Below are 23743 nucleotides of genomic sequence, written 5' to 3'. Positions count from 1 at the left end.
AGAAGGAACAAATTTTTTCTTCTTGACACGTTCAGAGACAAGAGGCTTGAGGCTAGCAGAGTCGTCAGAGCCACATGGAAAAGAACGCTTATGTCTGGGCAAGAGCTTCAATTTAGCAACTTCAGATTCAAAGTGGAGACGAGCATCTGCCTTGATCAATCTTAAAGCCAATTTTCTTCCACTAAGACCGGAAAACTTGGTTTGAGCTTCCTCAAAGTATGGCACATCAATGATAGAATCACGCTCTCGAGAAATTCGGAGAAGCACGGCATCGGTAGCTAAAGTCTTTGCTTGAAGCTTAGAGGAAAAAGAGAAACGATGGATCCACTTCACTCTATCACAATTGAGGGAAGACTCCAAGAAATTCTTGTCTACACAAAAATAAAAATTCACGTTAAAAAAAAAAAAGTGGCGTTATTACCTGGGGTGGACATGAACTTTGAGGGGAGACTTAACCACAAGGTTTCGGGGGCAGCCTAATTCCCCTTCACAAGAAGTAGACGACCCCTCCATCTGTGATAATTAGAAGATGGGTCGAAAAATGTCCTTCGACCTTGTTTTGGACTAAAATAGAAATAAAAACCACCTTCATCTCTCTCTTTAATTCCAGACCAACAATGGAGATAGAAGAAGTCCTCGAACCCAAGAGCGGCACCTTGCTCAAGCCCAAAAGCAAGAAGCGTCGAAAGGAGAAGGAAGCCGTTAGGGCTCAATTGCATAGAAGGGATCCTCATAAGATCGAGGACGAGATGAATCAAGGGATGGAGATGAAAGCGAATAAACGGCAAATGCATAGCAGAGAGAACTGCAGCATTAGAGGGGATACATTCTCCTATCTTAAGGTCGGCACTTTCAAGGAGGGCCTCAAGGATCACATCTTCGGGTATAGAGTACTTCTTCCGAATTTGGGAAAGCTGATCATCAGAGGGGCTCCACATAGCCACGGGGTCCATGACACGAACCATCTTCAATGGGAGAATGGAAGAAAAAAGGAAGAAGCTTGCAGCAACACAAGAGGAAAACGTGAGAATGTGGAGAAGGACTTATGGCAAAATAAGAAACAAGCAAGGTCTTTTAAAGTCACTAGAGTTTGACTCAAGGTAAATTAAATAGAGCATGTTAAGGCCCCAAAATCTAGGAGTTCGACGTGGATTGGAAAATCTAAAAATTTTCCTTTCCTTTCCAAATTCAAGGAGATTGAGAATGAAAAGGAAATGGGGCATCTGTTGGAGCAAAAAATCACAATGACATGTGGCGATTTCCTATTTGCTGAAAATAAAAGAGACTCGGTCAAAGGAAGAAATATATTCACAATTAATTAGATATTTAAAATAATAATTAAGAGTGATTAAGATTTCTTATATTTATTATAGTAATAATAACATAAATTAATTAGGCAATTTAATGAGGAGAAAAACATGGGAAATAACTCCTCACGTTATCACCAAAGTCAACAAGTCAAGGCATTTATGGGAGAAAATCCCATGAATTCCCCCATTAATTCTACGATTTCTGAAAGGTAGAGTAATGGACAAAATTCGGGAATTAATGAGGAAAGTCTATAAAAACTCATGGAAATCGTTGATGAGAGGTATGTGAAAAATTGTTATTTACCAATTAGAGGATTTCATTTCTCTAACTTTAGCATCAGAGAGTTTTTTGCACGAAATCCACCTCATCGACGAGGAGTTGAAGCTTCGACGAGATAAAAGGAAAAGTTCAGTTCAATCAGTTCCACGTCAAACGTTCATGTGTTAATCTTTATTATCGTTGACTAAATTTCTCTTTGAGAAATTTCGGATTCAACACGTACTCAACTAAGAAGAGTAAGGATGATGAGATCACAAGGAAGGAGTTTGTGTGCAATAAAGAAGGAGAATACTCAAAATAATTGAAAGGTACCGAAAAAAGGCATCGAGTCGTGGAGTAGGAAGAGAGGGTTGTAAAGTGAGATTGATAGTTGTGAAGTCGAAAGTAGGTGGATTTGTAGTCACCATCTTTGATGAGGCTCACACCCATGACTTGATAAGCTTACGAAGAAGCCACTTGATTGGCTCTCAAGTGCTCAAAAATCATTAAGTGAACCACTATGCATAGTGAACATACCCCTCACTGACAATTTGACATTTTTGGAGTGCAATCAGGAGGAATTGAAAACATTGGTTGTACACAACAAGATATGTACAACTATCGCAGAGATAAGCGTACTGAGTTGAAGGGGCACGATGGAAACATATTACGTGACCATTTTCTGTTGGAACAAGAGAGAAATTGTATTCACTTACAAGATCGAAGCAGATGATTCACATAAGATAACTCATTGCTTTTTGTCAGATGCAAATTCTAGGAAATCATATAGTTTCTATGCTGATGTGGTTATCTTTGACACTACCTACAACACTAATTGGTATGGGAAGATATTCGCACCAATGATGGGAGTAAACAATTATGGCCATACAATCATTTTATTTGCAGGAATTCTATGCAGCCATATTTTGTCATTTCTACACAAGGTACATAAACTCCATACCTTATCGGTTCAATGCATTTTGAGGAGATGGACTAGATCTGCTAAAGCTGATGTTGTAGTGGACAATGATGGTGTGGAGATAAATATTGACACATCCTTACTTGAAAAACGTAGTACATTATTCCACCTATACTCATACGTGATTGATAAGGCCATCTTAAATGATGAAGTAAGACAAATATTTTGTGAGGCAATGGATTTTGTTATTGACCAGATTGAGGCCATCTTAAACATTGGTAGTGGTGGCTCTTGTATTGGAGTTTCTAATAGACTGAGTATTACTTGTGCTGCTAGTTATAATAAGCCGGATCCAGTTAAGTTTAAAGGGAGTGGAAAAAGACTAATTAAGAAAGAAAAAGAGAAGTCGAAAGGAAAGTGAAGTGAAAAAGGTAGGCGTTGTAATGGGTGTGGGAAAACTAGAGTGTCTCATGACAAAATAAGTTGTCCAAGGCTATTAAATAGGTAAGAATTTATACCTTCCTGCCACTAATTATTCATTTGACGTAGCAATGGTTTATATTTTTCTGGTTTTTTTTTTTTTTTTGGTGCATTGATATTATATATTTGTAGATGATTGGTTTATTTGAGTTATTTTTTATTTTCTTGTTGGTCTTCCACTCCCCAAGATCCTAATGACTCTCTGATTGAGGCCTTGGATGATGATAGTTCTTTGTGGCATTCCTTACCATATATATTATACCATATAGTCTAATTTGAAATATTAAATGTTTTTTGTAATGGTATTTGCTTTTTTTTTTTTTTCAGGATGATGGACTGATGCCATGATTTTGGGATACTTTTAGTTTGGATTTAGTATGGAACATCCTTACTTGGATGATTTGCAGTTTGTATTTGGTGAAGTTTTAGTTTAGATTTAGTATGGAACCATTTGTTGTTGTGTTTTCCTTTTACAGTTATCTAAAGTTGTATGTTTTTTTATTGTTGAAATTTTATGTTTGTCAATTTTTGGTGTTGAGTTGATGTGGTTCTGTAAAATCTTATTTGGCAAGCAATTTAAGTACTTCAGGGGGGAATTTTAACTCAGCAAAGGCAAGGCTTTCTGTTTGAGCAAGACATATTTTCCATTTTTATGATAAAGGCTTTTGCAATTGTTTTTTAGATATTTATTTGTCATCAAGTATACACTGTATACTTAACTGACTTTGTCAAAGTACTTATTATGATTACGATGATAATGATGATGCATGTATCTTTATGACTCGGCACTTTTTGGGCATGCTCTCCAAAAAGCCACAAATGATTTGGAGGACTGAATTGAACAGTTTGAATCCTACAATTATCAAATCCAAATCCTCACTTGAAATTATTAATGGCCTGCTTGATTGTCCCTATTATGGATAGTTATGGTCCATTTCATAAATCTTTCTTCCCTTTAATTTCATATTTAACAACACTCTTAGAAGATATTTATACTCCTCAACTCCAATTTGATTAGTTCATACTCCTCATTATAACTTAAGAGATTTACTCAAGTGAAAAGATGAGATTTAAGTTGAAAAACTTCATACTCCACAATGACTTCTTTGAAAGTGTAATAACAAATAGAGGAAATTACAAATTTGGTCCACATATTTTATACATAGTTCAATTTTGGTCCACGATCTTTTTTAAGTGCAATTTTAGTTTACTTATTTATACCTAGTTCAATTTTGGTCCACGATCTTTTTTAAGTTATGATTTTAAATCATTTTGGTTGTGTTTTCTTCAATTATAATTGAAGTATAAGTTATTTTTCATCATTTCTTAGCCATAGGAACCAATTTGGAGTATTAAAATCAAAGAGAATTGAAGTTTGGTGAAGTTCAAAAAATCTGAAAATTTTCTAAGAAAAATTGGTAGTTTCGGGTACCCTACTTTGAGGCTAATTATCTTGAGTTTTAGAACTCCGATTTGAATGATCTTTATATGGTTGTAAAGATGAGATGAATAGCTTTAAAACAAGTATATGTTTGCTGAATTTGGCTGAGATTTGATAGGGTAAAAGGTGAGAAAAATTTGAAAAAAAATAATCTGGACCTTTATTGAATAAGTAGAACAATTAGTGGACCAAAACATAATTTAAAAAAAGTTCGTAGACCAAAATTGAACTAAGTATAAAATAAGTGAATCAAATATGTAATTTCCTCTAACAAATAAGCTAGGGAAAAAGAGAAAAATCAAGGTTTTAGTTGCTTTGACCTTTTGAGGCAGAGGCTTTAAGGAATTCTTTAGGCAAAGGCAAGGCTTTTTGTTTGAGCAAGACATATGTTCCATTTTTATGACCATTCTTTGTCACGCTCACAATACTGAAGAATATGTCATACTATGTTACTAACATATTCAAGTTTACAATTGAACACGCATAGCCATCATTCATCCACAACCAATGCAGACAAGATTTGAATAACACATTCCAAAGTTCTGCCAAGAAAATAAGGAATCTTGTTACAAAAGGAATAAATGAATAACACATTCCAACAAAGGAATAGAACATCCTTACTTTGAAGATTACAAGTCTCATGTTAGTTGGTAAATTTGAACATAAAAAACACCAAAAATAGTACAACAGTTTTCATGAAAAAGCCAAATCTAGCTTGGTACGTTCCTCCTTCGAAGTTGTTCCTCTAATGCTTCATTTTTCCTTGCAAGATATATGGTCAACATGTGTAGATAACACTGCCGCACGAACATTGTTGTTGTTTTTTCTTTGGTTGAACTTCATTGCTACTGCTACTTTTAGACATTCTGCAAATATTAAATTCATAAGAACAACAGTCATCTCATGCCATGTCACCATGTCACCCTAAATATATCCAGTAAAAGAAAATCCAAATACAAAGAAAAAACAGAGCCTAAGAGTGTTATAGAAAATAAAAATAAATAATAGTAAATAGAGAACTAAGATGTGAAAGCCAAATTCATGCATCAATAACCCAAATTCATTCATTCCCTATATCAATATATACTTAAATTCAAAAACCCAAATCAGAAATCCCTAAATATTTGAAGAAAATCCCAAAATCCAAGAATAAAACCCCAAATCGAACAACCCAATTTCAAACTCTAAAGCAAGAAAACCCAATTCATACAAGAAGAAGAGAACAAATCAAAAAACCCAAATCGGAAATCCAAGAAGAAATCCCCAAATCGAACAATTGAGAACGTACCTGAAACGATCACGTCCAACTCGGGATTTTCCCATGACGTTGCCTTCTCTGTCTCTCCTGCAATATCGCGAGCTTCTTTGCGTTGGATCTCTTCGAGGTCGCAAGGCGTTCTCTCAAGCTCTTTTGCATTCTCTCAAACCAGATGAAAGTGAAGTCACATTGTGTGTCTTCTGAAGCAGGTCGTAAGGTTTTTTTTTTTAGGGCTGCTATTTGCACACCTTTTTGTTGTTGTTGCACACCCCCAATCACTTAATTAGTGAATTTACCCTAAAGCCCCATATGAAAAGACCCAAATGGAAAACTCATTTACACACCCATCTCTCTTCTCTTCTCTCTCTGTTTCTCCTCCATCTCCAGCTTCGCTTCTCTGTTCTCCTCAATCTGGTCAGGCACACCCTTTTCTCCGGCTTCTCTCTCCTCTCTCTGGTTTTTCTCTCCGGCGACGACAACCCATGCCCTCCCAGCCCAGCCCAGCCCAGCCCCGCACCCAGCTTCTCCTTCATCTCCAACTTCTCTCTCCTCTCTCTAGTTTTTCTCTCCGGCGACAACCTCGGCCCTCCTAGCCTAGCCCCGCCCCGCCCCGCATCCAACCTAGCCCAGCTTCTCCTCCATCTCCAGCTTCTCTCTCCTCTTTGGCTTTTTTCTGTTGAAAACTCAAAGCTCTAAACACAGAAAACACTCACGGTTTGGGAGCTCAAAAGCAATATTATTGAATGAATGAAATTGTGGCTTTATACCAGCCTTACAAAACAGGAATGAAATCAAAAACACCCACGTTAACATGACCTAAGGATGTGGTGAGTTTGTTAGGAATAATTCAAACCTAATCTAAACCCGAATAACCTGGGCTTTATTAACAAAACAATAACTAACACGATACTAATAGTGACCAAGTCATATTGACTTAACCACCAAGAAACTACAGCTCCAACAAATCCTCCCTTAAACTGACTTGCATACTGCAGTCAGTTTACTTCTGGTGCCACGCAAACACCAAGCAAATCTCTTAACTTCAAGAACTCTTCCAGTTTCAAAGGCTTAGTCATAATGTCAGCAATTTGATCCTTTGAACGACAATGCACTAACTCAACAACTCCATCTCTTGTTAAATCACGAAGAAAATGAAACCTGATGTCAATGTGCTTACTTCTACCATGTAAGACAGGATTCTTGGAAAGTTTAATAGCCGAGCTGTTGTCACAAAAAATCACAGTGCACTTACTTTGTTCATGACCCAGTTTCTCGAGAATCCTACGCATCCACACACCTTGACATGCACAAGAAGCTGCCGCTATGAACTCTGCTTCAGTTGTGGAGAGTGTGACCACTGGCTGCTTCTTTGAGGACCAAGCCACTGCACCTGAGCTTAATAAGAACACATATCCTGATGTACTTTTCCGATCCTCAATGTCTCCTGCATAGTCACTATCTGAATAAGCCATCAAATTTTCTTCTCCTCCTCCTCTTTTGTAAAGAACTCCTAACTCAATGGTGCCCTTTAAGTATCGAAGAATCCTCTTCACTGCTTGATGATGCAAATCAGTAGGCCTCTCCATGAACCTACTGATCAAACTCACCACATACGCCAAGTCTGGTCTGGTGGCAGTCAAATACATGAGGCTGCCCACCATTTGCTTATAAGCTGTAGCATCAACACTGGCTCCACCTTCATCCTTCACAAGTTTGGACCCGGGAACAATTGGATTTTTCACAGGATTGCAGCCGCCCATGCCAAACCTCTCCAACACTTCCTTAGCATATTTCTTCTGACTTATGAAAATTCCCTTAGAGCTTTGCATTACTTCTACTCCGAGAAAATATTTCATTTTTCCAAGATCAGACATATCGAACTCCTTTTTCATAGAGTCCTTGAATCTTGTAAACATTGCTTCATCATTCCCTGTGAAGATGAGATCATCCACGTACAAGCTGACCACAAGAAGACTTCCTCCTTCTTCTGTCTTTATAAACAGAGTGTGCTCACAGTAACATCTTTCAAAACCTTCCTTCACAAAATAGGACTCAATTCTGCTGTACCAAGCTCGAGGAGCTTGTTTGAGACCATATAAAGCTTTCTTGAGTCTATACACCTTGTCTTCAGCTCCCTTCTTCTCATAGCCCTGAGGTTGTTCAATGAACACTGCCTCCTTTAATTCACCGTGCAGGAATGCACTTTTCACATCCAATTGGTACACATTCCATCCTTTGTGAGCTGCTAGAGCAAGAATCATTCTAATTGTGTCCCAACGAGCTACTGGAGCAAATACCTCAGTGTAATCTATTCCAAACTGCTGTGTGTATCCCTTGGCCACAAGTCGAGCTTTATATTTATCAACCTCCCCATTCTCATTCAGCTTGGTCTTAAATATCCATTTCACCCCTATCTTTTTGGCTCCTTCTGGTAATGTAGCTAACTCCCAGGTTCCATTCTTTTCGATGGCTTTAATCTCCATGTCCATGGCTTCTTTCCATTTCTTGCTCTTGACCGCTTCTTCGAAAAACACAGGATCTCCAGTAGAGGTGAACATTACAAAATTATTCCTCTCCTCATCAGATAGGCCTTCACCACTGACGTGATCTTGCATCCATGTTGGTTGTCTTCTTATCCTCCCTTGAACAGGACTTGGAGAGTTATCTTCGATTGTTTCATCTGAGGAAGAACTAGTAGTTCCTTCTTCAACCTGTTCTTCTTCTTCACTTACAGCTTCTATCTCATTCTCCTCCAATTCATCTTCTTCTCCCCACTCAAGAACATCACATTTAGCTTCTTCACCAGTTTTATCCCAGTTCCACTTCTCGTCTTCCTCAAATACGACATCCCTGCTTATAACCACTTTCTTTGACACAGGATCATACAATCTGTAAGCTTTAGATTCTTCACTTAAGCCCAAGAGAACACACTTGAAACTCTTGTCATCAAGCTTTTGTCTCTTATTGTCAGGAATATGCACATGTCCGATGCATCCAAACACCCTAAAGTGATTCACAGAAGGCTTGAAACCACACCACGCTTCTTCTGGGGTCATATCCTTCACTGCAAGTGTAGGACATCGATTTAACACATGAACTGTCCAATTGACAGCTTCAGGCCAGAATTCTTTAGGAACTTGTTTTTCTGACAATATGCAGCGTACCATATTCATGATTGTACGGTTTTTCCGCTCGGCAACCCCATTTTGTTGAGGGGTGTAAGCTGCTGTAAGTTGTCTACTAATGCCATTTGAACTACAAAACTTGTTGAATTCCAGTGAAGTGAACTCCCCACCTCTATCAGTACGAAGACAGCATATAAAGTTCCCGGTTTCTTTTTCTACCAAACTCTTGAATTTCTTAAACATAACAAAAGCTTCTGACTTGGCATTTAAGAAATAATTCCACACTTTTCTGCTATAATCATCTATAAAGGTGATTAGGTACCTTTTTTGGCTGTTAGATTGAGGCGTAATAGGACCGCAGATGTCAGCGTGCACAAGTTGGAGTCTCTGAGAAGCTCTCCACAAACTTTTCTTCGGAATGGATTCTCGATGTTGCTTGCCTACCATGCAGTCAGTGCATAGTTTCGAAGACACTTGGGGAGGAGGTAGGCCCTTCACCATTTTCTTGTAGAACAACGTTTTCAAACCTTTGATATTTAAGTGCCCAAATCTTCGATGCCATAGATGAGTTTGATCCTCAGATGCAGTCTGAAAACATGCAGGGGCTTGAGCTTGTGTTGGCAGCACGGAAAGAAGAACAAACATCCTATTAGCAGACATTTGAGTTTGCATGATCAACCCTCTTGTAGGATGATATATCTTACACACTCCATGCTGAATAAGAATGGCCAGGTCTCTTTCTTGCAATTGACCGATACTCAGCAAGTTATTTTTGAGCTCTGGAATATAGAACACTTCACTAATCACCTGATTTGCCCCATTGACTTGTAATCTGATGCTTCCTTTTCCCATCACTGCTATCTTTGAATTGTTTCCCAGCTTCACGACTTGTCTGAATGTTTCATCTAGATTCAGGAACCATTGTTTGTTACCACTCATGTGGTTGCTGCAGCCGGAGTCAAGAAACCATACTTCCTCTCTTCTGGAATTGTGAAGTCCTACGTAAGCCATTAACAACATCTCTTGTTCTTCATCAAGTTCAGCATAATTAGCGCCCTTTTCCCAGCTAGGACACTCATATTGAAAGTGTCCCAGTTTGTGGCATTTGTAGCACTCTACAGTTGCCTTGTTGAATGGCTGCCTCCATCTACCACCTCCTCGACCTCGAAACGCACCTCGACCTCTTCCTCTTGCTCCAAACTTTGCTTCGTAGGAGACTTTCAAGGCTTGTTCATCTCCTCCACTGTGACTGTTCATTCTTTGCTCATGGACTAATAAGCTGCTTTGTAGTTCATCAATTGTCAGTACATCCAAGTCATTGGACTCCTCTACTGAACATACCACGTAATCAAATCTTGAGGTCATTGATCTCAATATCTTTTCGATAATCACAACCTGCCCCATCTTTTCTCCATGAGCTTTCATCTTGTTGGCAATTGTTAGTGTCCGAGCAAAATACTCGTCCACCTTCTCTCCTTCTCTCATTTGAAGGACTTCAAATTCTTTTCTTAGTGCCTGTAGTTGAGCCCTCTTCACTCTGGTTGTTCCCTGGTACTTTTGCGCCATTGAATCCCATATGCTCTTCGAACTCTCCTTATCAAGGATTGTTTCCATGATGGTGCGGTCTATAGCCTGGAAAAGATAATTCTTCACCTTGAGATCCTTCAATCGTTGATCCTCAATTGTCTTCCTCTGTGCCTCTGTTGACTCACTCCCTTCTGCTATTGTGAGGATCCCCGTCTCTATCAGGGACCAATATTCCTTTGATCGGAGGAAATTCTCCATGAGCATAGCCCAATGGTCATAGTGACCATCGAACTTAGGAATTGCAGGCTGAACAAAGCTACCTCCTTCAGTTGTCATCTTTCTTGTACTCGATCGTTCTCTCTTTCTGTTTGCTCTCTCTTGTTTTTCTTTGTTAGGAGACTGCTGTTCCTAACTCTACTCGATCAGGCCCTTTTGAAGGGGCTCTGATACCACTTTGTTGAAAACTCAAAGCTCTAAACACAGAAAACACTCACGGTTTGGGAGCTCAAAAGCAATATTATTGAATGAATGAAATTGTGGCTTTATACCAGCCTTACAAAACAGGAATGAAATCAAAAACACCCACGTTAACATGACCTAAGGATGTGGTGAGTTTGTTAGGAATAATTCAAACCTAATCTAAACCCGAATAACCTGGGCTTTATTAACAAAACAATAACTAACACGATACTAATAGTGACCAAGTCATATTGACTTAACCACCAAGAAACTACAGCTCCAACATTTTCTCCAGCGACAACCCCAGCCCTCCCAGCACAGCCCAGCCCCACGCCGACCCTCCCCTCCTCTCTCCAGTGTCGAACGGCCTATGACAGGGGCTGTGGCGGCGTTAGCGTTGTGGTTCGGTGTCGAAGCTTGTTTGCTTTTGCGTTTGCTGCTAGTCTTGGCGGGGTGGCTGGGTTGATAAGCCAGAGAGAGAGGGAGGGAGGAGAGAGAAGAAAAGAGAGAGATGTGAGTGAGGTTGAGGGTGGGAGATGGGAGGTGGGGTCGGGGGTGGGGTGTGTAGAGTTTGATGGATGGGTGAGTGTGCATGAGAAATTTGGAGAAATTTGGTGAGATGACTAATTTTGGGGTATTTTGGTAATGAGAGGGGTGTGTTAAAGAGAAATTTTAAATTTTAGGAGAGAGTGAAGGGTGTGTAGGAGAAAAGGGTGTGCAAATAGTAGCACTCTTTTTTTTTTTTAGAGTTGCTATTTGCACGCTTTTTTTCTCTTTTTTTCTCCTACACATCCCACACACTCACCTCAAATTCAAAACCTCTCCACACACACCCAACTCATTACCAAAATACCTTCATTTCATTACACACCCAATTTTTCAACACACACACCTGCACACCCACACCCACACACCTCCCCAACCTTCTCCTCTCTCTCACCTCATCTTTCTCTTTCCCACTCTATCCTCTTCTCTGCATGACACCCCCCCCCAACCTTCTCTCTCTCTCTCTCTCTCTCTCTCTCTCTCTCTCTCTCTCTCTCTAAATGGCGCACATCCACCCCCACCACAAAAAATGGGCGCAGGTGGTTCGGCAAACTAGTGCCGAACCACTGTTTTGGAATAGATAGGGGGAAGAAGAAGGTGGTGGTGGTGGCTGTTTTGGTGGTGCCGTGGTGGTGGTGCATGCGGAGAGAGAGAGAGAAGGAAGAAGGTGGTGGCTCGGGTAAGGGGAAGAAGAAGAAGAAAAAAAAAAAAAAAAAAAAAAAAGGGAGTGGGTGTAAACAAGAGAAAAAAGAGAGGGGTTGTGTGGTCTTTTTTCTTGGGTGTATTTTTTTGTTTTTTAATAGGTGTGTAAAAAGAAAAAAAAAAAAAGTGTGCAAATACCAGCTTTTTTTTTTTTTATGGGTTATTTGGTCTGTTTAGATAGGTTATAACATTAGCCCTTAGATCTCATTAAAAGAGATCCAACGGCAGCCCGCCCAATCCCTTATTTAGTGTTAAATGAGGGATTCATTAACTGAAGGGAGTTGCATATATGAATTATCTATTTTTATTATCATAAAAGCCGTCATTATCCACCATGTACATCATATATACATCTAAAACTGTATTAAATCAATTAGTTGTGCCTCCAAAATCAAAATCAGTTCATCTTTCAAAATTTAAAGTTTTATCGATCCTCGTGTAATTAGTTACACCATGTTTAGGCAATAAGAAATGATCTTACTCTCAAGGAGATGGAGATCCCATTCCCATATATCCTACGATTCCTCAAATGTTGGGCCAAGGGAGGGGAACAAAATGTACGAGGAGCATTGCAAGATAAGCCTTATGCCTCTCCATTACCATACCATATACATGAACCTAGTAAACTCTTTATGTTGGGCATCTGATTTGAGAAACTCCATCTTCAATGTATAGAGATGGGTTGCTCCTAACTGTTGCGTTGCACAAAGCTTTCGGTTAGCTGTCAGTCCCTATTGCTATTGACCTTCGTGGCTTATGGATTAGGAATATACAGCCTCTCTCTAGGCTTCGCTATCGCTATGTATGATAAGTCAATTAACTTAAGAACCCTGTGAGAAAAGTTAGTCAATTAGGATTACTTAGGTTTATTTATTATGTTTGGAAGTAGGGTTTCCAAAGGCAGCTTAGGTTGATTTTATATTGTTAGGATAAATTTGTAATAAACAATGAGGTGTCCAGTTTGGGATGGTAAAAATAGCACCAGTGCACCACCCTTAGAACTTAACAAAGTCTCACCAAGACATGGATTTGCAACAACAAAAGTGAGAAGCCAAGACTGTTAAGTACATCCATACTAGTTGATTTCTCACAATATCCCAAGTACAACAACATGAATGCAGTAATATGCATTAAAAACAAAACAAAAAAGAAATAAATTTCATGTATGACAACTTGACAAGTCTCTTTTTAACAAGGCAATAAGGTACATGTTAATTCAAGCCCTTGGCAGTAGGCATATCTGATCTGGCTTGGTTAGCAAAAAAATATTGGTGCAAATATGTGACATCTCTTTCATTCTTTCCTTGGTTCCTATGAGAGGGTGGGGGCTGGTGTTAGATCTTACCCTCCAAATTTGATGGAAGTTACATCCGATCATATTCACTTACTCACTCCAGCAAAATGGTATAGAAAAAGGCTGTGCCTTCTGCAGGAACAGAGGGCATATTCTGATGATCCCTCCAGCACGTGTGGTAATTTTTTATACAATTTTTACAGCTGGTGACGAAACTGAAATCCTCGTATACATCCACAAACAATTATCCACATGGCTCTTCAAATGTAGATATGCAAGAGATTAACATTCAGACAACAGTACGAGCTATTCTCTGAGATTCTTCCAAGTCCTTCAAGAACCTGCATTTCCCAGCCAAATAATAATTGGATCAGAGAACATCTTATATTAGACAATTTGGAATACCCTCAAACAATTACAACATATGATTAAAAACCTCTATGGTATATTTGTACCAAAATCCCTTTGTTTTAAGAAACAACTGTCTGCCCACCATCACAACTTCCCATTCTCCAGGATTGGTTAGGTGAGTGAAATGGCTATATTACCATCTTGAAGATTCCTAGGAACTAAAATTGTAGATGAATTTAATTCACACGGAATTAATAATGCAACCCAAGTACTACAACTCAAGATTTAGAAAGGCTAAAAGTAATAATGCCAAACTAATAGTTCCTTAAACTTGCATCCAACACAAGAACGAAGTAACTGGCACCAAGCCAGAGTATTTAAAACTAGTGCAGAGGTCCAAGCATTAACTGCAGCTAGCACAGCAATGTTAACTTCTTTTTCACAATGCAAGTATTTATGTGAAATTCACAGCGATGACCTGAAGCATACCTCTTAGAATTGAGAACCACAGAACCACCGAGTATAAAACGAATACCAGAATTCATAGCATTCTGTAAAGCTACAGAACGAGACTCCTCATATGTTGTCCCACCAACAATGAAAATGACCACTTCTTGAGGCCTGCTTAGAGATAGTTTGCGTCATTCACAACATTAGCAAAATTATTGCAATTTTTTATCCTTGCACTATCAGATTATAACTTCAACAAGATGATGTAGAGGTAATTATAAGTATCATAGATCAATGGTTGTCTGTTAGTCCTCTGGGATGCAAACCAGACAAAATGATGTGGGCTAGACAGTAGAAACAAGGTGGAGCAACTTGAGAGGAGAGGCCAAAAGGAGACTGAGCAGATGGTAATTAGTAACAGCCAGGTGTTATATCTGAGTCATTTGAGATGACCAGCAAGAAACCTGGTAATTACCATAGGGTGTCTACAATAATGAAAATCATGATTCATGAAGTGCAAAGCAATCATGAAACCATAGGGATTAAATTTAGGGTCCGCTGAGAGGGCCAGGCCTGCCTTCATCAGGTTGAGGTTGCCTGGCCTCCTCGATGACCTCCTAACTTGTCCAGAAAGCAATGATTTATAAGAATCCTGATTAATAAACTAAATATTGAAGAATAAGCTGTCAATAAGCACCAGGCGTGTATAGAGCAGCACCCAAGAAATGGGCTCCAGCCACCATGCATAGCACAGAGTGTCAAAAGTGCAGCAGCTTCAATGTTCCCAAGGTTAAGACTCTTGAAGACATGAAATTCCAAACGTAGTAAACTTCTCTCTAATCCCAAAACACTACCATACTATTTGAAATTGGGGAATATACTGATGTAGGCTTGCATAAATTGAACCCCATCTACATCCTACCTAGTTTAAACAAGGGCTAAAAGTTTGACATTCTCATCGTATTTCTGATTAGATGACATAATTTGAGATGGCTTTAAGCTTGTAAACTGTTGTTCTCTCATACAATATATAATCTCGGATAATAAAATCGGAAGTTTTTACTTATTAGAAAATACGATCAGTTTGGGGTAGGTTAAGAATATCCTGGAAGACAACTTGTGTTATATGTCAATACTTCAGGTACTGCCTGCTTAAAATGAAACAACACAACAATCCCCAAATTGCAGCTAAATTATAACTTATAAGTGCTCCCCAGCAATTATTTTAATGAAAAAAACAGCAACAAACCTGCCCTGCTGAAAGTGATTTCCAACAAACGGGTAGTCCACATCTCTCAGCCGTCCCTTGGTAATACTTTCCATAGTTTGGAAGAGAAGAGGCTGGTGTTGTGTGTAGACATTCTCAACCCCCTACAGCATTAGTTAAAATTCTCTATAAGTTTATAAAGCACACCCTAAAATAGAAAGTAGAAAGTATAACTTTACCAAACAAACCTTTAGCCCACGAGCCATGTTACGTGCAATATTTAAGAAATCTCGATTTCCAAAAAGATCCCCAGTTCGCTTATCAACACCAGCTTGCTTTAAGAGAAACTGGACAAGCTGTAATGCCAAAATAGCCAATTTATTAAAACCCATGGATAAGTCTAGTAACCAAATTAAAGGTACATGACAGCTTTTGGCATAATTACTGCTTTGATTGAGCCTCCCAAAGAAGGGTCAATCTCCAACAAAATTGGATGAGAACAACTGAAATAGACATTAGGACAAAATAGTCTCCATCGTTAATTATCTGAATAAAGGTAGCATATGAAGAAACCTCAAGTGACAAGGTTTAGGAATGGATGATTGCCACTTAAACACAGATATGCAACACAACCCCCCCCCCCCCCCCCCCCCACCCAAAAAAAAATATATATATTAATAATGAAGGAAAAGAAAAAACACAATCGGGCTAAAGGATCTAAGCAGGGGTTACAATCTTGGTTACATACCCCAGGCTTGTACTTGGCAGACTTGGAAGACAGTTTGTTAAATAACTGCATCAGTTGCACAGGGCTCTCCTTCTCATAGCGTAAAGCATACAACATGACAAGTCGTAGGCGGTCAATATCAGATACACTTTCATTGTTTAATAGATTTGTTACTGCCTGCAAAGTACATAGGAAAAAGAGGTGGTTGTTTTCAGATTCAAGTTTCTGTGGAGGTTAAACTCAGTTGCTATCTCAAGGTCAATAACTTAAAAAAGTATATCATACTGACTAAAAAGCTCAAGACCAAATTCTAATATAACTTGTGACAAGAAGAGTAAATATGGCAAATGAACAGACACACTCATCACAGGTCTTGTGTCAACTTCATAGCACTACTTAAGTCACGTGGCTTACATGTGTTTCATGAAAAAGGTATGCCATTTTTCCATGGTAGTTCCAAACTGTCCAAATGTTATCAGATGGTTATGATCTCAGGATAGGCCCTCTTCATTTAAAAATGATCTCAAGGGAGAGAAATCGAATCAAATGCGTGAAATTCTGTCTCAGTTTTTTTCCTTGTTAAACATTGACCTCTAAAAACTTGAAATTCTTTCTGAAATTCAAATGCTTTAAATTTTATTACGCTCTAGAACATTAGTTTCAAAACTGTTGAAAATCCCCAATAAGCAGATGGTAATAAAGTAAACAATCATATAAAAAAATTATAGACATGTTCTCTGCTCCTTATATGACTGGACCCTCTGCCCACTCTGCATGTATGCATGATAAAAAGAAAAAAACATGGAAAATTATTATTAAAAAAAACAATTGCAAAAGAACAATTTTCCTCATAGGTTTTTAGGATAAGTAGAAAAAGTAGTTGTAGACTTGTAGTGGGATAACAAAGAGGGATAAGGAGGGAAAGAGGAATGAGAATGTGGGAGAAGTGGTTTCAATTTCTTTTTACTTATTCTTTTACACTACCTCAAAAGCTGCCCCCTGACCACCATTGCAAGCCAACTCCTGTTCTGTTTGTGAAACTAACATAAGTTTTCGCTCTTCAACTAGCTTGCTCATTTCTGTTACCAGCGCCACATGCTTTGAAACATTTCCGTGCATCTTTCTGTACTCGGGGTAATTGTCAACAAATTTGGCCATGTCCTCTGCAACAAGTAAAGCATTTAAATATTTAATTACATATGATTTCCTCTAACCATTGTTCCCTGTGACAACAGTTGCCAAGCACAAGTCATGAATCTGAAATTTTCATATTTGCGTCCTACGAACCTATCGTCTGAATGTTCTGGTTACTTTTTGAAATTTGCTGAAATTCATCAACCAATTGCTTGATGTTCATCCCAATATCACCAAAGTTCTCGTACATGTTTTTTTTGAAAAAAGCATCTTGTTCTGATGACAGCACAACCTCCTATAAGCACCAATATCACAATGTAATTGTTTAGCAATAAAAATTACAAACACAAAGATGTGCATTATAGGAGGAAAATACAGCTCAACCTGTTGATCCTTTGGAAATTTTCCAATGCTTCTTAAGTCAACTTTGTTGTCTTCAATACCGATCAATTCGTGAACCATTGCCTGTAATATAGTGTAACCAAAGAGCACCATTTAAATTTCTAGTGGTTTTATCCAATTGTAATTTCAAAAATAAATAGCAACACGAGGCATTTTTCATATATATTGTAACATCATATCCACAACCACAATTACCTGATAGGTCCACTGATTCAGCAATGGCGTTACAGGATCATCCCTCCTATCAATTACCAGCAACAATGGAGAAATTTCTGTACGTCTGAAATCAAAAAGTCCACTTTCCTGCTGGTACATCAGCTTCTGTTACATGCCAAAAATATAATATCAGTTTCCCTTTGCTAACTTTCATAGCGAGAATCTACAAAATCCCCTTTACATCATGACATTTAAGCATACATAAAAAGTTGAGTCTACAGAAAATTTGGGAGGGCGGGGGTGAACACAGGAGAAAAATGCAAACCCAGTAAAAGGTTCGCATTCAAAACAGTAGTATTAATGCACAAATAACACCCATGTGCAAAACTGTTTGGAATACATGACTATACTTACCGCCGTTTCATGTGCAATCCTTTTTGCAATATCAGATGTTCTTTGATAACGAATAACAGGTCTTCGTTTTAATGCCAAAAAAACTGCTGCAATACCATCAACAACTCGGTCACAGAAGCGCTGCAAATTTGAATGATCTACAACAGCTGGAAGCATATACATGTGATTTGATGGCGAATTCAAAGTGAAATGGAAAGGATCAACTGCAACAAAGTCTGCATAGAACTCCTGCAAGATCATGGCAATAATTCTATCTAAATGAAGAGTAAGAACATGGAAACCAAAATATGAGATGTCATGACAATTATGTTATTATTATATTGTAGGTACAATCGTACCTATTATTAAAGTGGCATAACAAGTTAACAACTATGTTACACAAAATGATTTGTTCTTAAGAAAAAAACTTTTATTGAAAAGCTTGATTGGCTTAATGTGTCTAGTCATGTATCAGACCAATGATTTAACAGAAAAATTAAAAACAATGCCAACCAGGCAGGGACAGAGCTGTGTTCGAACCAAAACAATAAATTTTGCAATTTCTTTACAGAAGTGAAAGAAAGCCATGCATCCTCATGATATTATAAGCTTACCCAAGATTTACTTTGTTCCTATTTTCCTGCTACTGACTTACTACATACGATAGATTTCTTAAATTGCAGTTACCCCAAATAAAACTCGAAGTCTGAATTCAAGCAATTTAAAGTACTATATAAATAAATTTTCAGATCATCCGAAAGAATGAAAGAGAAAGGCATCTTAGTGAATGGTGAATTACCTGAAGTTGTTGTACAACTTCATGCTCGTCTGAGTCGGCTAGAATATGAATCTGGGTATCCTTCAATATGTTGGAGAAAACTGTGAATTCCAGTATGGCATAAGGAATGAGCTCCAAACAATAGTAAACACATCTGGGTATCCTCCCTAATAGCCAAATAACATGAAGAGAACACTTACATAGGTGATACTCTCCAAATCTCGGAGTAGCCAAGTGTCGGCGTAAATGCTGAATGTTCTCTGAAGTGGGCGCAACGAAGTAAACGGCTTTGAGATGAGACATGGCTTCTCTGGACTTGGAAATGGAGTCCACCAATTCCACCAAAAACACTTCCTTCTTCAGCAGCTCGGATTGCGAATACGCTACGCTCACTATACTAACCTACACCTCATATCAAATTCACAAACAAAACAACACCCACCATTATTTACTAAATCTAAAGCAACCCTTTTTCATTCATTCTTTTTTTTTCTATGAATTTTAGTTGAAAGAAAAGCGTTACCGTGTGGGAATCGAGGATGAGAACCTTCATGCCGGAGATGTCCTGCAACATCCGGCTTAAGTAATCCCGTACCGCCGAGACCAGCACCATTTTTCAGATCGACGGCTACGTTCTGATTCCGATGCCGATAATGATTTACTGATGGAATTTTCAGACAAATGGTCTGTCAAATTTATGATCGGATTTCTGGGTTTTGGGGAGGCTGGGTTTTGGGGAGGTTGGGTTTTGGGAGGAGCTGAAGACGTGAAGGAAGAGAGGAGGGGCTGGGTTTTGGTGGGTTTCGGCGGCAGGGGGCGACGGCAGGGGGCGAGAGCAAGGAGAAAGGGATGAGGGTGGGCTGGTGGTCGGCGCAGGTGAGGGGATGGAGATGCTGAGAGAGAGAGAGGGTGGGCTGGTGGTCGGCGCAGGTGGGGGATGGACTTACTGATGGAGGAAATGAGAGAAAGGAGAAGAAGAAAAAAAATAGAAAGAGAAAGGAGAAGGAAAAAGAAAGAGAGAGGGAGGAGAGAGAAGAGATAGAATGAGAGTCTAAGGATCCGGGTGTGATTTGGATTGGAAAATTCGAAATGGACCTATTTCAATCCGAAAATTTTTAATTTTGGAACATCTGAATCAAATTTAAAATTCGAAAATATCGAATTCCAAAAATTTCAAAAATAATTAGATTAGAATTAGAATATTTTTGTAAATTCCGATTCAATCTCAATTCTAATCTAAAAACTTTCAAAATTTTTCAAAAGCATTTTGATTTGATATTTTTGAAATTATGCCAATTTATTTCGTATTTATATTAATATTATATTATTTATATAATTTTCTACTATATGTTTCATTAATTTGTTATTTGTTTCAAACATACACATACATATATATTAAAAAAAATACTATTAATATAAACATATGTATATTATAAATATATATGTATCATAATAACATAAATGTTAACAAAAACACTCACATTTTTTGTACGTGTAATTACTAAATATTTGAGTTTATTATATTTAAAATTTCAAACATAATATATAAATATCATGTGTGTGTATCTAGTAGTGAAATTTATTCTCACCATGTTAGATGAGATCTAAAGATTAATCATCTCCTCTAAATATTATATATGGGCTATTATACTAAAAATAAAAAAATAAAAGTAACATGAGGATTCTGATTTTTTATCTGAAAATTTTGAATTTTTATCCGAATGTTTTGAAATGTGATATTCCGAAAAAATCCGAAAATTCCGAATTGGATTGAGATGTTGAAATTCCAATTTTTTGAAATGGAAATTGGAACAAAAATTTTATTCCAAAATTTTTTAGATTAGAATTGGAACACTCTATTTCCGATCAGATCCGTCTGAAACACACCGCTAGTCAAGGTGGTGGGATGCGTGAATGAGACATAAGGAGAGAGAAATTAATATAAAAATTTTGATTTTGGGTTTTTAAAACTCATGTTTATAAATTTACAAAAATGTCCATCATTTCAAATGCTTGTGTCTCTCAAATCGTAGCTCTGATCGATGCACAGTTTGCGCTCACATATTCGTGTGTTCGAGACCTTTCCAGCAAGCCACAAATCAAATTCAAAAGCCCAGTTATTCAAAAAGTCAAAGAACGGGCAAACTAATTTAAAACAAAAATTATAAAATTAACCCAAAATATTTTATTTCTCAAATAAATTTTAAAAATATTTAAAATATTTTTCAAAATAAAACTTGAAAAAATACGGGGTCTCACAATCTACCCCCTTAAAATAATTTCGTCCTTAAAATTCTCAAGGAAAATAATAATGGAACAACTTCAAACAAGCACAAACAACAACAATCCAAAGCTCTGAAAAGTTCTTTTCATTTATGAAAAATTGGAAAATAAATTACAACAAACTCTGAAGTGTTTGTTCAATCAAATTTATGTAATTATTAATTAGTCAACTATTTTTTTAACAGTATTTGTCTCCAACGTGCATTATATTCATCTTACATCACATGAAACATACTATATAATTTGGTTTGTTCAATGTTTTTTATCAATGTAGTAGATAATATGTTAAATAAACATATGGTAAAGTTTCATTTAAAATTTTCGTATTTTGATAGCAATTTCCGTCGTTTCTGTCTATTTTTTGTCGAAATTTAAAATTAATTGAAATTTCCGTCGAAATTTCTGCGAAATCCGAAATTTTACTCCTTGCAAATGACTCAAATTGTGTACAAGAGAGAGGTGCAGATCTACGGCAACGGAGTTTAAGGATTCGGAGAAGAGAAAGATAAGAAAGTCTGCAAGACCTCAACTGGGTTGGGCTGATCGGGCTGCCGTCTAAGCCCGGACACCCGTTTACATCGACGAAATTCATTGGGCCCAAGGTTCATTAACAAGCCCACTAAGGCTGGGTCCACCTTGTTGAGTTCAAGCCTTCTAAGTCCATGCCTATACCTATGTCTAATTATAATTAGGCGGAGGCTATTCCGACTGCCCTCCATTACTAAATTGACCACCCTCACATATTTTGGACAAATTTTTCTTATTTTACCCTTTCTTGCAAAAAATTATGGAATCACCCAGACTCATTTGGCAACATGCCACCAAAATATACTAAGGAGTTTGACAGCTTACAGTCGAATATAATGACAATGTTTGGCAGAATACTGCTAACTGCTTTTTTCATTTCCATTCGGTGACTACTTACTGAAAACTCCGCCAATATTCAGCAGTTAGGTACCGAATAACCACAAACATTTCTCAGACAAGTGTCGAATAACCCGACGAATAAAATTGGATTTTTTTATTTTAAGGATAAAATTAGAATTTAAAAATAGAGTGGTCAACTCAATAATTTAGGGTGATCGAAATAGCCTGGGCCTTATGATTATATCGATTGTGAACCAAAGCATCGATTGTTTGAAAACTAGAAAAAAATAATCTTAGTAAAAATTTGAAACGATAAAAATTTAAACATTAGGGGTTTTGTCTATAATTTGTACCATGTAAATAAGTTCCGGACGTGAAGTTAAAGATATGGAAGATCTCTATTGGATTGCAAGCTGAATAGGTTGTGAAATATAGTTAAGTGTTAATCGCAGTTAGTGAAACCTAAAAGTTTAATTATGAGGTAAAACAATATAGTAATTCTCATAAAGAAGAATTGAGACGGTGGTCCAATTCGCTTTCACTGCCAAATTAAATAAAACCTACAAGTTCACACATAATAGGTTAATGTGATGTTTAAATGAAGAAGGAAATGTTGATTATTAAATTAATCAAGTTGAGATTAATTATTAAATTAATTAATCATGATTAATTAATTTAATAATTGACTCAAAACTATCAAGTTGCAGTATAATCTACATGAGAGAAATGATTTGGGTTAAAATACCATTTGTCATAAAGTCCATGATTGGTTTATTATTTAAATACCCTAAGCTTTAGAGGACAAATTCATTTAACCATCCAAAAGGTTGGAAGGACTCATTAGCAAATATGAGATTTAGGGAAATGTTAGAAAAAACAAAAAATATCTCACATTAATTACCAAACAAATATGGTAGGTGGGGTTGGTGGAAAAGTTGTAGTTACTTACAACTTTTACTAAATTGTAAACAATTTTTTCATAAATGAAGACCAATGAGTTAAATTTCGAAATTGTCGGTGAAATTTCGCCGAAAATTTTGATTTTTGGGGGTACCAAAATTTTATCACACTTCTATCAATATTTCGAGAGAATTTCGTCGAAATATTTGAAATTTCGCGAAATTTCGAATACTCTTCAAGGCCATTTTTTTAAATTTGAGAGAAATTCCCATAACTTACTGACATACCCAAAAAGGCAGAAACTCAATCAGTCGATTTGCACTTGTAGCATTCACAGATTCTCTCTCTCTGCTCCGTCTTCTACTTGCTGGACTCCTCTCTTCTCTCCTTTCTTCTCAGTTCTCGCCGATTCTCTCTTCTCTCTCTCTTCTCACTGACGATCTTACTGGAGATTTTCTCTTTCTTCTCAGTTCTCACCAACTCTGTCTCGGCGACCCAGCCTATCGACATGACCCCCAGTCGCCGGTCGTCCTCTCCCAGCCACCTCGAAGCCTGCCTCCTCCCCTGAGCGCAGATCAGCGAACACGATACAATTGCTAAAGCCTAAATGCTAACTTGCTAATTGTATTTGCTAATTTGCTAATTGCTATAGACTACATGAGAGAGAGAAAGAGAAAGAGAGAGAGAGATAGGTAGTGTTGTTTGTTTGGGGGTTTGATAATCAAACTTTGATTATGGCATTTTGGGTCCTCTGTGCGACTGTGCCAGAGTCCCA

At 37.6% G+C, this 23743-nt stretch overlaps 1 protein-coding gene, 1 long non-coding RNA gene and 1 pseudogene across 4 annotated transcripts; all 3 read right to left on the bottom strand.

Moving 5' to 3' along the window:
- Positions 1-4856: 4856 nt before the first annotated feature.
- On the bottom strand, positions 4857-6124 carry LOC147292056 (uncharacterized). The gene is made up of 2 exons (XR_015121524.1): positions 5698-6124; positions 4857-5275 (listed from the first exon to the last, which is right to left on the bottom strand). It is a non-coding gene; the product is annotated as an uncharacterized LOC147292056 (long non-coding RNA).
- Positions 6125-6739: 615 nt separating this feature from the next.
- On the bottom strand, positions 6740-7427 carry LOC147292055 (secreted RxLR effector protein 161 pseudogene; annotated as a pseudogene).
- Positions 7428-13070: 5643 nt separating this feature from the next.
- LOC147292054 (vacuolar protein sorting-associated protein 45 homolog) lies at positions 13071-19853 on the bottom strand. 3 transcript variants are annotated; one of them, XM_086237614.1, is made up of 13 exons: positions 19442-19853; positions 19119-19320; positions 18940-19019; positions 18162-18389; positions 17787-17912; positions 17574-17654; positions 17343-17484; positions 17040-17218; positions 16077-16232; positions 15577-15684; positions 15371-15492; positions 14161-14292; positions 13071-13661 (listed from the first exon to the last, which is right to left on the bottom strand). In XM_086237614.1, the coding sequence occupies exons 1-13, from the start codon at positions 19529-19531 to the stop codon at positions 13610-13612; spliced, it is 1698 nt and encodes a 565-aa protein (XP_086093740.1). In that variant the 5' UTR covers positions 19532-19853; the 3' UTR covers positions 13071-13609. The 3 variants fall into 3 exon arrangements, with proteins under 3 accessions (XP_086093740.1, XP_086093742.1, XP_086093743.1); XM_086237616.1 differs by lacking the exon at positions 14161-14292; XM_086237617.1 differs by lacking the exon at positions 16077-16232.
- Between the last annotated feature and the right edge of the window lie 3890 nt (positions 19854-23743).

This window comes from Dryas octopetala, chromosome 3 (assembly GCF_963921425.1).
Source record: "Dryas octopetala chromosome 3, drDryOcto1.1, whole genome shotgun sequence".
Classification (NCBI taxonomy): Eukaryota; Viridiplantae; Streptophyta; class Magnoliopsida; order Rosales; family Rosaceae; genus Dryas; species Dryas octopetala.
This window is presented reverse-complemented; position numbering and strand designations above follow the sequence as displayed.